At 39.9% G+C, this 14309-nt stretch overlaps 1 protein-coding gene and 6 non-coding genes across 7 annotated transcripts; 3 read left to right on the top strand and 4 right to left on the bottom strand.

Annotated features, from left to right (window-relative positions):
* The first annotated feature begins 3540 nt into the window (after positions 1 to 3540).
* LOC130661282 (5S ribosomal RNA) lies at positions 3541 to 3659 on the top strand. Its single transcript, XR_008988476.1, has one exon. It is a non-coding gene; the product is annotated as a 5S ribosomal RNA (ribosomal RNA).
* A 328-nt stretch (positions 3660 to 3987) lies between these two features.
* LOC130659780 (U1 spliceosomal RNA) lies at positions 3988 to 4152 on the bottom strand. Its single transcript, XR_008986984.1, has one exon. It is a non-coding gene; the product is annotated as a U1 spliceosomal RNA (small nuclear RNA).
* Positions 4153 to 4337: 185 nt separating this feature from the next.
* Positions 4338 to 4529, bottom strand: LOC130660834 (U2 spliceosomal RNA). Its single transcript, XR_008988030.1, has one exon. It is a non-coding gene; the product is annotated as a U2 spliceosomal RNA (small nuclear RNA).
* A 4863-nt stretch (positions 4530 to 9392) lies between these two features.
* On the top strand, positions 9393 to 9511 carry LOC130661270 (5S ribosomal RNA). Its single transcript, XR_008988464.1, has one exon. It is a non-coding gene; the product is annotated as a 5S ribosomal RNA (ribosomal RNA).
* A 328-nt stretch (positions 9512 to 9839) lies between these two features.
* Positions 9840 to 10004, bottom strand: LOC130659779 (U1 spliceosomal RNA). The gene has a single exon (XR_008986983.1). It is a non-coding gene; the product is annotated as a U1 spliceosomal RNA (small nuclear RNA).
* A 185-nt stretch (positions 10005 to 10189) lies between these two features.
* LOC130660833 (U2 spliceosomal RNA) lies at positions 10190 to 10381 on the bottom strand. The gene has a single exon (XR_008988029.1). It is a non-coding gene; the product is annotated as a U2 spliceosomal RNA (small nuclear RNA).
* Positions 10382 to 11243: 862 nt separating this feature from the next.
* Positions 11244 to 12072, top strand: LOC130657164 (histone H1-delta-like). Its single transcript, XM_057460129.1, has one exon. The coding sequence runs from the start codon at positions 11356 to 11358 to the stop codon at positions 11905 to 11907; it is 552 nt and encodes a 183-aa protein (XP_057316112.1). The 5' UTR covers positions 11244 to 11355; the 3' UTR covers positions 11908 to 12072.
* Positions 12073 to 14309: the final 2237 nt, after the last annotated feature.

Genomic DNA, 14309 nt, shown 5'->3' with positions numbered 1-14309 from the left:
GCAAAGAAAAGTACACCAAAAAAGAAGCCAGCAAAGAAGAGCACGCCAAAGAAAGCAGCAAAGAAGCCTGCCACAAAGAAAGCCTCGGCTAAGAAACCAGCAGCTAAGAAACCCACAAAGAAGCCTGTTGCTAAAAAACCTGCAGCAAAGAAGGTCAAAAAGACTCCCAAAAAGGCAGCAAAGAAGACCGCAAAAAAATAATTTGTGTGTATCTGGCTATTACATTAACAAACGGCTATTTTTATAGCCACACATTTACAAAAAAACATTATCTTGGTACAAAGTTAAACTTGTTTAAGTCACTTAAACAGTTAAAAAAGAGTAAATTTAAGATTAGATTCCCTAAGTTTAAGTATTTTCGTTTTTAAATTTCTTATTTTCTTGCTTTTACTTTTCTTGCCCTTCATATTTTTAACATTGTCAAACTTTATGTAGCATAAAATTTTTATGTAGCATAAAATTTAAACAGAAAGCAGGACAAAGTTTGATATAAAAAGCTAGCCGTAATATTTTTTATGGATGTGTGGCTATAAAAATAGCCGTTTTTTGTTTGGTAAGATGCTTAGGCACGTTCCCCACGAATTCTTCTTGCCAACTGGATGTCTTTAGGCATGATTGTAACTCGTTTTGCGTGAATGGCACACAAGTTAGTATCCTCGAACAAGCCAACAAGGTACGCTTCAGAAGCCTCTTGCAGAGCCATAACGGCTGTGCTCTGGAATCGCAGATCTGTTTTGAAGTCCTGAGCAATTTCTCGCACAAGACGCTGGAAAGGCAACTTGCGGATCAAGAGCTCGGTTGACTTCTGGTATCTTCTGATTTCTCTGAGAGCAACTGTACCAGGTCTGTAACGATGTGGTTTTTTCACTCCTCCAGTAGCTGGTGCGCTTTTCCTCGCAGCTTTAGTGGCGAGTTGTTTTCGTGGAGCCTTTCCTCCAGTAGATTTACGTGCAGTTTGCTTTGTACGAGCCATATTTTAAGAAGTCGATGTAGTACGGATACACAAGACGGTCTAAAATGCACTATCGCGCCAAAGTTTTATTTCTCATATTGATTGACAGCTAAGGTTCAAAACAAACCATTTGATTGGTGCTAAGAAAGTAATTTCTGATTGGCTGCATAATGACATTACGCTCATTACTTTAACATTTTTATAAAATCTGTGTTTTTTGGCTACGGGAAAACGGCTGTATCTTCTGATACACAAAAGCTTTTGACTTTTTTTTTTTTTAGTAAGTAGCAGAAGGTTTGGCGAATTCCAACGATGCCAAATTTATTGCCTTACTGAAACATTAAGACCACGAATTTTTAAAAAAACTACAGTTTTACTTAAAAAAATGTACAAAATGTTCGGAACATTTTGTAATGACGCAACTCTATTGGTTAATTAGGGTGTTTCCACGAGCAGTAGGTAATTTTATGGCCTCTTTTTAAAGCTGTCTGAATTCTGTTAACTCAAACGTTGTTTTTGTACTCGTTCTGTACGCAACTATATCAATATGTCTGGACGCGGAAAAGGAGGTAAAGGATTGGGAAAAGGAGGTGCTAAACGTCACCGAAAAATTCTTCGTGATAACATTCAGGGAATCACAAAACCTGCTATTCGGCGTCTTGCTCGACGAGGTGGTGTCAAACGTATCTCTGGCCTTATCTATGAGGAAACCAGAGGTGTACTGAAGGTTTTCTTAGAGAATGTTATTCGTGATGCTGTAACCTACACAGAGCACGCTAAACGCAAGACCGTTACCGCTATGGATGTTGTTTATGCCTTAAAACGTCAAGGAAGAACTCTTTACGGATTCGGAGGTTAAGCGTTGTCATTGCTCAACAAAAACGGCTATTTTTATAGCCACAAATCTTTTAAAACATTACTTTGTGCACGCTTCCAAATTACACAATGTGTAAAGTCTTGTCACAGTTACATTTATTGCTATACGATACTATGTCATATATGACACAAAAAAAATTTAGAAATACTTTGTAGGGTTAATTTGCCTGGGAGTGTTTCCGTGAAAAGCTGGGTTAAGTTAAATGTAAGCAATAACATGGATCAATGTACTTGTCTTTTCTGCAAGTACAGCTAATAATACGTATGAAAAGTGAAGCTAATCCACACACACATGGGGAAGTATTTTAAATGTAGGCTAGTGTTCTTAAGCACATTATTTAGAAGTTTTATTAACTTCGGTTAACTTGTAGTGACGCCAAGTAAATGTTTTTTTAAAGATGTGTGGTCTTAAAAAAGACCGTTTGTGTTTGGTAGACGTTGGTTTACTTGCTGCTTGTGTATTTTGTGACGGCTTTTGTTCCTTCACTGACTGCGTGTTTTGCAAGTTCTCCAGGCAAGAGAAGACGTACTGCGGTTTGAATTTCACGAGAAGAGATGGTCGACTTTTTGTTTTGAAGAGCCAAACGCGAAGCTTCGGAAGCAATGCGCTCAAAGATGTCGTTGACAAATGAGTTCATGATGCTCATAGCTTTGCTTGAAACTCCGACATCTGGGTGAACTTGTTTCAAAACATTGTAGATGTAAATAGCATAACTTTCCTTTCTCTTTCTCTTGCGTTTCTTTTCACCAGTTCCACCAATCTTTCCTCCTTTTTTGCCGGCTCTTTTTTCACCTTTCTTGGCTACTTTAGGTGCCTGTTTTCCTCCTTTAGCTGCTGCGTCAGACATGGTTAAAAATTTTTGCTACTTAACTTGTAAATAAGCATTAAACTGCAAGTCAAAACTTTTTGTTTATAAGTAAAAAAATCGGATCGAATTCGATCCGAAAACGCCGATACGCAATTTAATTGGTTAAAAAAAAAATCTTTTGTTTAATACTTAATTATGATTGGTTAAAAAAACATGATTTCGATCCTATTTTTATGATGAAAAAACGAGTAAAGTTTATTTCGTTAACACTTACGTTAAATATTCGTACGTTTTTGTATTAACTTACAAATCAAATCGCAGTTATGTCTGGACGTGGAAAAGGTGGAAAAGCTAAGGCTAAAGCCAAGACAAGATCCTCAAGAGCTGGACTTCAATTTCCAGTCGGTAGAGTGCATAGATTCCTTCGTAGAGGGCACTATGCTAACCGAATTGGATCTGGAGCACCAGTTTACTTAGCAGCCGTCTTGGAATATTTATCTGCTGAGATATTGGAGTTGGCTGGTAACGCAGCAAGAGACAACAAAAAAGCTAGGATTATTCCAAGACATTTACAATTGGCTGTTCGTAATGATGAAGAATTAAACAAACTTTTGAGCGGTGTGTAACCATTGCAGCTGGTGGTGTTTTGCCAAACATTCAAGCTGTCTTACTCCCAAAGAAGAACGACAAAGGACAGAAGAAGTAAACCGCTACACTCAGAAAACAACGGCTATTTTTATAGCCACACATCTTTAAAAAAACATTGTTTTTTTCACAAAACTATAACCTTAAAGTCTAATAGATAATCCATGCATACGCCTTGTCCTAAGTAACTCAAAGAAATTAAATAAAAAAATTTGATCACAACGTCAAAATAAATTGCACGTATTTGCACCTACTAATGTCTACGGCCATACCACGATGAACACACCCGTTCTCGTCTGATCACGGAAGTTAAGCATCGTCGGGCCGGGATAGTACTTGGATGGGGGACCGCCTGGGAACTCCCGGTGTCGTAGGCTTTTCATTTTCATTTGCTGTGATATATTTCTTGTTATAACAATTAAGGAACGTGGCGGTTGTTGAAAGTGTTTCCTATGACATTTTCCTACGACATTTTCAGGTGATAGTACGAGAAAAAAGAGCTTTCAAATGCATACAAACTCGATCTATTGCCGATCATCCAATAACCCTGACGGAATGGCAAATAAAATAAAATTCCGCCGCCTTCCGAGGACTTATATCGCAATCACGTTTCGTAACAGCCAAGCGAGGTTTTACCTTAGCGTTTAAGTCACCACCGACATTTGGCCGCGCAACTTTTCTAAGCTCATTCATTTTGACTTAAGGAGGGGGCGAGCGCGGACGCAGGCCCCCACTACCAGAAATTGTACGGTCGAGTTACTGACGTTTGCAGTAATCGCAGAGGTCAGCCCAAGCGTAGTGCAATGCAAGAGCCTCACTCTGGAAGAAAACCCTCATTGATCAGTCTTTACTTCCCCGTCAGGTAAGTATGAGTTGGAACTGCACCGTAGCATGAGGGTACCCTTCAAAGTTTGTTAATGCTTGTGGCTTGAGTGTGTTATAAACTGCCGTGTCGCGGGGCATAGGCTGTATTCTCCCCCAGTGTACGCGTTTTGTTCCCGCCGTAGACTATGCAGAGTGCCGTCGGAAAGAGGACTGCTATTATTCTTTTATTGCTTATGTGGGCCGCCATCGGTAATAGTGCAACACCAAGGCAACCCGTGGTCACGGCGTGAATGAATCCACCTCCATGACCCAAGGCCAAAAATCAGATTAATATACTGACCATTCAGAGAATGGCCTACCAGATATTAAACTGATAAGAACAGATACTACACTTGATCTTAGCCATTAGGCCGAGAAGCGATAAAGAACAAGCGTTGCCATGATAGGCATCGTCCACACACCGTAACTGCTTGTGGAGCATGTCACGTTACTGTAAAGCTTACAACTGTCACCGCGTACGGATGGACGGCGACATAGTAAAAATCACGGCTGTTGATTTAGCCGTAGGATGGAGAGCGACTGTAGCGAGTGGATGGTAACTTACATGAATGCTAACAAAGGCGACGATACTAAGTGCGTGATATTACTTTCCAATATGTCTGCGTACATTCCGTTTATCAACGCATTACGCCAGAACGTGCGCGCGCGTTACACAGTAGACCATGCAGCCGAAATGCGACAGTGCGACCCTGCCAGGAGTCGAACCTGGAATCCCCTGATTCGTAGTCAGATGCCTTATCCATTGGGCCACAGGGCCATGCTTATGACTTCGCCCCATCGTCATTTTGGCTTGCGCATTCGTTTTACTTACGACAGAATTCTTCGTGTTTGTAGCCATGAAAGAAAGGGACTTCTGTGAGTGAATTTTTTTACTGTGGTCTAATAAAAAAGTCGAAACGCAGTGCCCAATATATGAATTGCTCCTAATAGCCGGAAACAGGCCGTGTCGATGATGTAGGCCGACATACGCAACGCAAACCAAAGAACGCTTTATGAAAATCCTAACACGAGCGCGGAAGAAGCCCAAATTAACAGACTAGATGTAATGCTGAAGACCTCAAACTCCAGCAGCTTCTCTTGCAGACTATTGCGTCGTACTACAAATAAAAATTAACATGCTTTCGCATAGTCGCGGCACCCAAAACGGACATTATACGATGTACAGAAACACACATTTCTGTTTTCGCGCCAAATCAATTCCCGGGAGTGGTACTTTTACGTCCGCATACTTCGCACCGTCTTAAATTATATCTCATTTACACGGTAATGTTTAGTATACTTCTACTGTGATAACAAGCATCGTTTATCGTTGGATTGTTGTAAGAAAACATTAAAAATGAGTGAAGCAGCTTCTCCAAAGAAAATCGCACCCAAGAAGAAACCTGCTGCAAAGAAGACAGCTGATCACCCTAAATATGTGGACATGATCAAGGCTGCTATCGCTACCCTAAAGGAACGCGGTGGTTCATCTCGCCAAGCTATTACAAAATATATTCATGCAAATTACAAAGTTGCTGAAAACTCAGATCATCATCTGAAAATGGCTCTTAAACGAGGAGTAACATCAGGCGATTTGATTCAAACTAAAGGCACTGGTGCTTCTGGATCATTCAAGCTAGGTCAGGTAAAAAAAGAAAAACCTAAGAAAAAGGCCGCAGCAAAAAAGCCAACGGCAAAGAAGCCTACTGCAAAGAAAAGTACACCAAAAAAGAAGCCAGCAAAGAAGAGCACGCCAAAGAAAGCAGCAAAGAAGCCTGCCACAAAGAAAGCCTCGGCTAAGAAACCAGCAGCTAAGAAACCCACAAAGAAGCCTGTTGCTAAAAAACCTGCAGCAAAGAAGGTCAAAAAGACTCCCAAAAAGGCAGCAAAGAAGACCGCAAAAAAATAATTTGTGTGTATCTGGCTATTACATTAACAAACGGCTATTTTTATAGCCACACATTTACAAAAAAACATTATCTTGGTACAAAGTTAAACTTGTTTAAGTCACTTAAACAGTTAAAAAAGAGTAAATTTAAGATTAGATTCCCTAAGTTTAAGTATTTTCGTTTTTAAATTTCTTATTTTCTTGCTTTTACTTTTCTTGCCCTTCATATTTTTAACATTGTCAAACTTTATGTAGCATAAAATTTTTATGTAGCATAAAATTTAAACAGAAAGCAGGACAAAGTTTGATATAAAAAGCTAGCCGTAATATTTTTTATGGATGTGTGGCTATAAAAATAGCCGTTTTTTGTTTGGTAAGATGCTTAGGCACGTTCCCCACGAATTCTTCTTGCCAACTGGATGTCTTTAGGCATGATTGTAACTCGTTTTGCGTGAATGGCACACAAGTTAGTATCCTCGAACAAGCCAACAAGGTACGCTTCAGAAGCCTCTTGCAGAGCCATAACGGCTGTGCTCTGGAATCGCAGATCTGTTTTGAAGTCCTGAGCAATTTCTCGCACAAGACGCTGGAAAGGCAACTTGCGGATCAAGAGCTCGGTTGACTTCTGGTATCTTCTGATTTCTCTGAGAGCAACTGTACCAGGTCTGTAACGATGTGGTTTTTTCACTCCTCCAGTAGCTGGTGCGCTTTTCCTCGCAGCTTTAGTGGCGAGTTGTTTTCGTGGAGCCTTTCCTCCAGTAGATTTACGTGCAGTTTGCTTTGTACGAGCCATATTTTAAGAAGTCGATGTAGTACGGATACACAAGACGGTCTAAAATGCACTATCGCGCCAAAGTTTTATTTCTCATATTGATTGACAGCTAAGGTTCAAAACAAACCATTTGATTGGTGCTAAGAAAGTAATTTCTGATTGGCTGCATAATGACATTACGCTCATTACTTTAACATTTTTATAAAATCTGTGTTTTTTGGCTACGGGAAAACGGCTGTATCTTCTGATACACAAAAGCTTTTGACTTTTTTTTTTTTTAGTAAGTAGCAGAAGGTTTGGCGAATTCCAACGATGCCAAATTTATTGCCTTACTGAAACATTAAGACCACGAATTTTTAAAAAAACTACAGTTTTACTTAAAAAAATGTACAAAATGTTCGGAACATTTTGTAATGACGCAACTCTATTGGTTAATTAGGGTGTTTCCACGAGCAGTAGGTAATTTTATGGCCTCTTTTTAAAGCTGTCTGAATTCTGTTAACTCAAACGTTGTTTTTGTACTCGTTCTGTACGCAACTATATCAATATGTCTGGACGCGGAAAAGGAGGTAAAGGATTGGGAAAAGGAGGTGCTAAACGTCACCGAAAAATTCTTCGTGATAACATTCAGGGAATCACAAAACCTGCTATTCGGCGTCTTGCTCGACGAGGTGGTGTCAAACGTATCTCTGGCCTTATCTATGAGGAAACCAGAGGTGTACTGAAGGTTTTCTTAGAGAATGTTATTCGTGATGCTGTAACCTACACAGAGCACGCTAAACGCAAGACCGTTACCGCTATGGATGTTGTTTATGCCTTAAAACGTCAAGGAAGAACTCTTTACGGATTCGGAGGTTAAGCGTTGTCATTGCTCAACAAAAACGGCTATTTTTATAGCCACAAATCTTTTAAAACATTACTTTGTGCACGCTTCCAAATTACACAATGTGTAAAGTCTTGTCACAGTTACATTTATTGCTATACGATACTATGTCATATATGACACAAAAAAAATTTAGAAATACTTTGTAGGGTTAATTTGCCTGGGAGTGTTTCCGTGAAAAGCTGGGTTAAGTTAAATGTAAGCAATAACATGGATCAATGTACTTGTCTTTTCTGCAAGTACAGCTAATAATACGTATGAAAAGTGAAGCTAATCCACACACACATGGGGAAGTATTTTAAATGTAGGCTAGTGTTCTTAAGCACATTATTTAGAAGTTTTATTAACTTCGGTTAACTTGTAGTGACGCCAAGTAAATGTTTTTTTAAAGATGTGTGGTCTTAAAAAAGACCGTTTGTGTTTGGTAGACGTTGGTTTACTTGCTGCTTGTGTATTTTGTGACGGCTTTTGTTCCTTCACTGACTGCGTGTTTTGCAAGTTCTCCAGGCAAGAGAAGACGTACTGCGGTTTGAATTTCACGAGAAGAGATGGTCGACTTTTTGTTTTGAAGAGCCAAACGCGAAGCTTCGGAAGCAATGCGCTCAAAGATGTCGTTGACAAATGAGTTCATGATGCTCATAGCTTTGCTTGAAACTCCGACATCTGGGTGAACTTGTTTCAAAACATTGTAGATGTAAATAGCATAACTTTCCTTTCTCTTTCTCTTGCGTTTCTTTTCACCAGTTCCACCAATCTTTCCTCCTTTTTTGCCGGCTCTTTTTTCACCTTTCTTGGCTACTTTAGGTGCCTGTTTTCCTCCTTTAGCTGCTGCGTCAGACATGGTTAAAAATTTTTGCTACTTAACTTGTAAATAAGCATTAAACTGCAAGTCAAAACTTTTTGTTTATAAGTAAAAAAATCGGATCGAATTCGATCCGAAAACGCCGATACGCAATTTAATTGGTTAAAAAAAAAATCTTTTGTTTAATACTTAATTATGATTGGTTAAAAAAACATGATTTCGATCCTATTTTTATGATGAAAAAACGAGTAAAGTTTATTTCGTTAACACTTACGTTAAATATTCGTACGTTTTTGTATTAACTTACAAATCAAATCGCAGTTATGTCTGGACGTGGAAAAGGTGGAAAAGCTAAGGCTAAAGCCAAGACAAGATCCTCAAGAGCTGGACTTCAATTTCCAGTCGGTAGAGTGCATAGATTCCTTCGTAGAGGGCACTATGCTAACCGAATTGGATCTGGAGCACCAGTTTACTTAGCAGCCGTCTTGGAATATTTATCTGCTGAGATATTGGAGTTGGCTGGTAACGCAGCAAGAGACAACAAAAAAGCTAGGATTATTCCAAGACATTTACAATTGGCTGTTCGTAATGATGAAGAATTAAACAAACTTTTGAGCGGTGTAACCATTGCAGCTGGTGGTGTTTTGCCAAACATTCAAGCTGTCTTACTCCCAAAGAAGAACGACAAAGGACAGAAGAAGTAAACCGCTACACTCAGAAAACAACGGCTATTTTTATAGCCACACATCTTTAAAAAAACATTGTTTTTTTCACAAAACTATAACCTTAAAGTCTAATAGATAATCCATGCATACGCCTTGTCCTAAGTAACTCAAAGAAATTAAATAAAAAAATTTGATCACAACGTCAAAATAAATTGCACGTATTTGCACCTACTAATGTCTACGGCCATACCACGATGAACACACCCGTTCTCGTCTGATCACGGAAGTTAAGCATCGTCGGGCCGGGATAGTACTTGGATGGGGGACCGCCTGGGAACTCCCGGTGTCGTAGGCTTTTCATTTTCATTTGCTGTGATATATTTCTTGTTATAACAATTAAGGAACGTGGCGGTTGTTGAAAGTGTTTCCTATGACATTTTCCTACGACATTTTCAGGTGATAGTACGAGAAAAAAGAGCTTTCAAATGCATACAAACTCGATCTATTGCCGATCATCCAATAACCCTGACGGAATGGCAAATAAAATAAAATTCCGCCGCCTTCCGAGGACTTATATCGCAATCACGTTTCGTAACAGCCAAGCGAGGTTTTACCTTAGCGTTTAAGTCACCACCGACATTTGGCCGCGCAACTTTTCTAAGCTCATTCATTTTGACTTAAGGAGGGGGCGAGCGCGGACGCAGGCCCCCACTACCAGAAATTGTACGGTCGAGTTACTGACGTTTGCAGTAATCGCAGAGGTCAGCCCAAGCGTAGTGCAATGCAAGAGCCTCACTCTGGAAGAAAACCCTCATTGATCAGTCTTTACTTCCCCGTCAGGTAAGTATGAGTTGGAACTGCACCGTAGCATGAGGGTACCCTTCAAAGTTTGTTAATGCTTGTGGCTTGAGTGTGTTATAAACTGCCGTGTCGCGGGGCATAGGCTGTATTCTCCCCCAGTGTACGCGTTTTGTTCCCGCCGTAGACTATGCAGAGTGCCGTCGGAAAGAGGACTGCTATTATTCTTTTATTGCTTATGTGGGCCGCCATCGGTAATAGTGCAACACCAAGGCAACCCGTGGTCACGGCGTGAATGAATCCACCTCCATGACCCAAGGCCAAAAATCAGATTAATATACTGACCATTCAGAGAATGGCCTACCAGATATTAAACTGATAAGAACAGATACTACACTTGATCTTAGCCATTAGGCCGAGAAGCGATAAAGAACAAGCGTTGCCATGATAGGCATCGTCCACACACCGTAACTGCTTGTGGAGCATGTCACGTTACTGTAAAGCTTACAACTGTCACCGCGTACGGATGGACGGCGACATAGTAAAAATCACGGCTGTTGATTTAGCCGTAGGATGGAGAGCGACTGTAGCGAGTGGATGGTAACTTACATGAATGCTAACAAAGGCGACGATACTAAGTGCGTGATATTACTTTCCAATATGTCTGCGTACATTCCGTTTATCAACGCATTACGCCAGAACGTGCGCGCGCGTTACACAGTAGACCATGCAGCCGAAATGCGACAGTGCGACCCTGCCAGGAGTCGAACCTGGAATCCCCTGATTCGTAGTCAGATGCCTTATCCATTGGGCCACAGGGCCATGCTTATGACTTCGCCCCATCGTCATTTTGGCTTGCGCATTCGTTTTACTTACGACAGAATTCTTCGTGTTTGTAGCCATGAAAGAAAGGGACTTCTGTGAGTGAATTTTTTTACTGTGGTCTAATAAAAAAGTCGAAACGCAGTGCCCAATATATGAATTGCTCCTAATAGCCGGAAACAGGCCGTGTCGATGATGTAGGCCGACATACGCAACGCAAACCAAAGAACGCTTTATGAAAATCCTAACACGAGCGCGGAAGAAGCCCAAATTAACAGACTAGATGTAATGCTGAAGACCTCAAACTCCAGCAGCTTCTCTTGCAGACTATTGCGTCGTACTACAAATAAAAATTAACATGCTTTCGCATAGTCGCGGCACCCAAAACGGACATTATACGATGTACAGAAACACACATTTCTGTTTTCGCGCCAAATCAATTCCCGGGAGTGGTACTTTTACGTCCGCATACTTCGCACCGTCTTAAATTATATCTCATTTACACGGTAATGTTTAGTATACTTCTACTGTGATAACAAGCATCGTTTATCGTTGGATTGTTGTAAGAAAACATTAAAAATGAGTGAAGCAGCTTCTCCAAAGAAAATCGCACCCAAGAAGAAACCTGCTGCAAAGAAGACAGCTGATCACCCTAAATATGTGGACATGATCAAGGCTGCTATCGCTACCCTAAAGGAACGCGGTGGTTCATCTCGCCAAGCTATTACAAAATATATTCATGCAAATTACAAAGTTGCTGAAAACTCAGATCATCATCTGAAAATGGCTCTTAAACGAGGAGTAACATCAGGCGATTTGATTCAAACTAAAGGCACTGGTGCTTCTGGATCATTCAAGCTAGGTCAGGTAAAAAAAGAAAAACCTAAGAAAAAGGCCGCAGCAAAAAAGCCAACGGCAAAGAAGCCTACTGCAAAGAAAAGTACACCAAAAAAGAAGCCAGCAAAGAAGAGCACGCCAAAGAAAGCAGCAAAGAAGCCTGCCACAAAGAAAGCCTCGGCTAAGAAACCAGCAGCTAAGAAACCCACAAAGAAGCCTGTTGCTAAAAAACCTGCAGCAAAGAAGGTCAAAAAGACTCCCAAAATGGCAGCAAAGAAGACCGCAAAAAAATAATTTGTGTGTATCTGGCTATTACATTAACAAACGGCTATTTTTATAGCCACACATTTACAAAAAAACATTATCTTGGTACAAAGTTAAACTTGTTTAAGTCACTTAAACAGTTAAAAAAGAGTAAATTTAAGATTAGATTCCCTAAGTTTAAGTATTTTCGTTTTTAAATTTCTTATTTTCTTGCTTTTACTTTTCTTGCCCTTCATATTTTTAACATTGTCAAACTTTATGTAGCATAAAATTTTTATGTAGCATAAAATTTAAACAGAAAGCAGGACAAAGTTTGATATAAAAAGCTAGCCGTAATATTTTTTATGGATGTGTGGCTATAAAAATAGCCGTTTTTTGTTTGGTAAGATGCTTAGGCACGTTCCCCACGAATTCTTCTTGCCAACTGGATGTCTTTAGGCATGATTGTAACTCGTTTTGCGTGAATGGCACACAAGTTAGTATCCTCGAACAAGCCAACAAGGTACGCTTCAGAAGCCTCTTGCAGAGCCATAACGGCTGTGCTCTGGAATCGCAGATCTGTTTTGAAGTCCTGAGCAATTTCTCGCACAAGACGCTGGAAAGGCAACTTGCGGATCAAGAGCTCGGTTGACTTCTGGTATCTTCTGATTTCTCTGAGAGCAACTGTACCAGGTCTGTAACGATGTGGTTTTTTCACTCCTCCAGTAGCTGGTGCGCTTTTCCTCGCAGCTTTAGTGGCGAGTTGTTTTCGTGGAGCCTTTCCTCCAGTAGATTTACGTGCAGTTTGCTTTGTACGAGCCATATTTTAAGAAGTCGATGTAGTACGGATACACAAGACGGTCTAAAATGCACTATCGCGCCAAAGTTTTATTTCTCATATTGATTGACAGCTAAGGTTCAAAACAAACCATTTGATTGGTGCTAAGAAAGTAATTTCTGATTGGCTGCATAATGACATTACGCTCATTACTTTAACATTTTTATAAAATCTGTGTTTTTTGGCTACGGGAAAACGGCTGTATCTTCTGATACACAAAAGCTTTTGACTTTTTTTTTTTTTAGTAAGTAGCAGAAGGTTTGGCGAATTCCAACGATGCCAAATTTATTGCCTTACTGAAACATTAAGACCACGAATTTTTAAAAAAACTACAGTTTTACTTAAAAAAATGTACAAAATGTTCGGAACATTTTGTAATGACGCAACTCTATTGGTTAATTAGGGTGTTTCCACGAGCAGTAGGTAATTTTATGGCCTCTTTTTAAAGCTGTCTGAATTCTGTTAACTCAAACGTTGTTTTTGTACTCGTTCTGTACGCAACTATATCAATATGTCTGGACGCGGAAAAGGAGGTAAAGGATTGGGAAAAGGAGGTGCTAAACGTCACCGAAAAATTCTTCGTGATAACATTCAGGGAATCACAAAACCTGCTATTCGGCGTCTTGCTCGACGAGGTGGTGTCAAACGTATCTCTGGCCTTATCTATGAGGAAACCAGAGGTGTACTGAAGGTTTTCTTAGAGAATGTTATTCGTGATGCTGTAACCTACACAGAGCACGCTAAACGCAAGACCGTTACCGCTATGGATGTTGTTTATGCCTTAAAACGTCAAGGAAGAACTCTTTACGGATTCGGAGGTTAAGCGTTGTCATTGCTCAACAAAAACGGCTATTTTTATAGCCACAAATCTTTTAAAACATTACTTTGTGCACGCTTCCAAATTACACAATGTGTAAAGTCTTGTCACAGTTACATTTATTGCTATACGATACTATGTCATATATGACACAAAAAAAATTTAGAAATACTTTGTAGGGTTAATTTGCCTGGGAGTGTTTCCGTGAAAAGCTGGGTTAAGTTAAATGTAAGCAATAACATGGATCAATGTACTTGTCTTTTCTGCAAGTACAGCTAATAATACGTATGAAAAGTGAAGCTAATCCACACACACATGGGGAAGTATTTTAAATGTAGGCTAGTGTTCTTAAGCACATTATTTAGAAGTTTTATTAACTTCGGTTAACTTGTAGTGACGCCAAGTAAATGTTTTTTTAAAGATGTGTGGTCTTAAAAAAGACCGTTTGTGTTTGGTAGACGTTGGTTTACTTGCTGCTTGTGTATTTTGTGACGGCTTTTGTTCCTTCACTGACTGCGTGTTTTGCAAGTTCTCCAGGCAAGAGAAGACGTACTGCGGTTTGAATTTCACGAGAAGAGATGGTCGACTTTTTGTTTTGAAGAGCCAAACGCGAAGCTTCGGAAGCAATGCGCTCAAAGATGTCGTTGACAAATGAGTTCATGATGCTCATAGCTTTGCTTGAAACTCCGACATCTGGGTGAACTTGTTTCAAAACATTGTAGATGTAAATAGCATAACTTTCCTTTCTCTTTCTCTTGCGTTTCTTTTCACCAGTTCCACCAATCTTTCCTCCTTTTT

Source organism: Hydractinia symbiolongicarpus, chromosome 9, assembly GCF_029227915.1.
Source record: "Hydractinia symbiolongicarpus strain clone_291-10 chromosome 9, HSymV2.1, whole genome shotgun sequence".
Classification (NCBI taxonomy): domain Eukaryota; kingdom Metazoa; phylum Cnidaria; class Hydrozoa; order Anthoathecata; family Hydractiniidae; genus Hydractinia; species Hydractinia symbiolongicarpus.
The sequence above is the reverse complement of the archived record's forward strand: the minus strand, read 5'-3'. Positions and strand labels throughout refer to the sequence as shown.

Coding starts and splice junctions, on each gene's coding strand:
- LOC130657164 (XM_057460129.1), top strand. CDS start 11,356: ATGAGTGAAGCAGCTTCTCCAAAGAAAATCGCACCCAAGAAGAAACCT.